Here is a 1,118-nt window from a genome sequence, read left to right on the forward strand (position 1 = left end):
CCCGTGCAGCAGCTGAACGCTCCCTAATGTTTCCATCAGCCTCCCAGCCCTCGTATCTTCCTGACTGTTTGGAAAAGCGTGAATTAAGGAAAGGGTCAGGTCAGCTGCTGGCAATGAGCAGGGCAGAGGAGGCTTGTTTTTAAACAACGAACAGGATACTGAGGAAATACTCTTTTTTTCCCCCTCCACAACAAAATAATTAATCACAGAATGGTTTGGGTTGGAAGGGACCTTAAAAATCATCTAGTTCCAGTCCTGCTGCCTTGGGCAGGGACACCTTCCACCAGACCAGGTTGCTCAAAGCCCCATCAACCTGACCTTGAACACTTTGAGGGATGAGGCATCCATGGCTTCTCTAGGCAACCTGTTCAGGGGCAGGGTCACCGTCCACGAGAGGAGGTCGCTCAATTTTTGCTTGCTTTAAAAATAGCTACTGAACAAACAAACAACAAAAAAAAAAACAACCTCAAAAGATTTTCCTTTTCTGGCTGAAAAGAGGCACCGGCAGAGAGAACAGCTCCGCGTGTGTATCCCCCCGGCTCAGTGACCGGCATGTGCTGCACACACACTGCTTGGCAGACGAGCTGTTCGGCTCTTTCGGCCCAGGTGCCCGAGCCAGCAGCACAGGGCGGCTCCTGCGGGTGAGCAGCAGAGCCAGCACGGTGAACACCAGCGCGAGGCACTGGGATTTTCCAAGCAATGGCACTTTCCAGTAAAGGTCCAGACGGGTGATATTTCCCCACGAGCGCTACAGGCTAGAGGATGTCACAGCAATGAAGGAGAGTCCCAAAGCCCTGCTCGTGCTTTTGGAAACGTCCTTCGCTGTGGGAGGAAGCCGGCTGCGTGTGTGTTGATATCAGCAGATCTGCTGGCTCGCAGAGCTGGCAGAGCTCTCTCGCCGACAAGCTCCAGGCGCTGCAGGAACTTCTGACGATGCTGAGGGTTTTCTGGAAGGTCTGCAGGCATGAGAAAACCGCACAAGGACAGAACATAGAGCTCTCACCTAAGCAGATCCCGCTGCCTCTGTGGATTTTGGAGAAGTCGCAGTAGAGTCCCTTGTGGTGGTCGCAGGGTTTCTGCAGGGCGCAGAGCTCGCCCAGCTGCCTGGCACACACCTT

General features: G+C 53.8%; 1 protein-coding gene across 1 annotated transcript in view; it reads right to left on the minus strand.

Moving 5' to 3' along the window:
- The window catches only part of LOC104493349 (connective tissue growth factor-like), a gene marked incomplete at its 5' end in the record, with an annotated part of 11,137 nt that overhangs the window by 4,699 nt on the left and 5,320 nt on the right, over positions 1 to 1,118 (minus strand). Inside the window, one exon of the mRNA XM_010136008.1 lies at positions 1,004 to 1,118. This exon is cut by the window's right edge and continues 22 nt beyond it. Coding sequence (XP_010134310.1) covers positions 1,004 to 1,118 — 115 coding nt within the window. The remainder of the gene's footprint in view (positions 1 to 1,003) is intronic.

The sequence above is a fragment of the Buceros rhinoceros genome, unplaced genomic scaffold (genome assembly GCF_000710305.1).
Source record: "Buceros rhinoceros silvestris isolate BGI_N320 unplaced genomic scaffold, ASM71030v1 scaffold17865, whole genome shotgun sequence".
NCBI lineage: Eukaryota > Metazoa > Chordata > Aves > Bucerotiformes > Bucerotidae > Buceros > Buceros rhinoceros.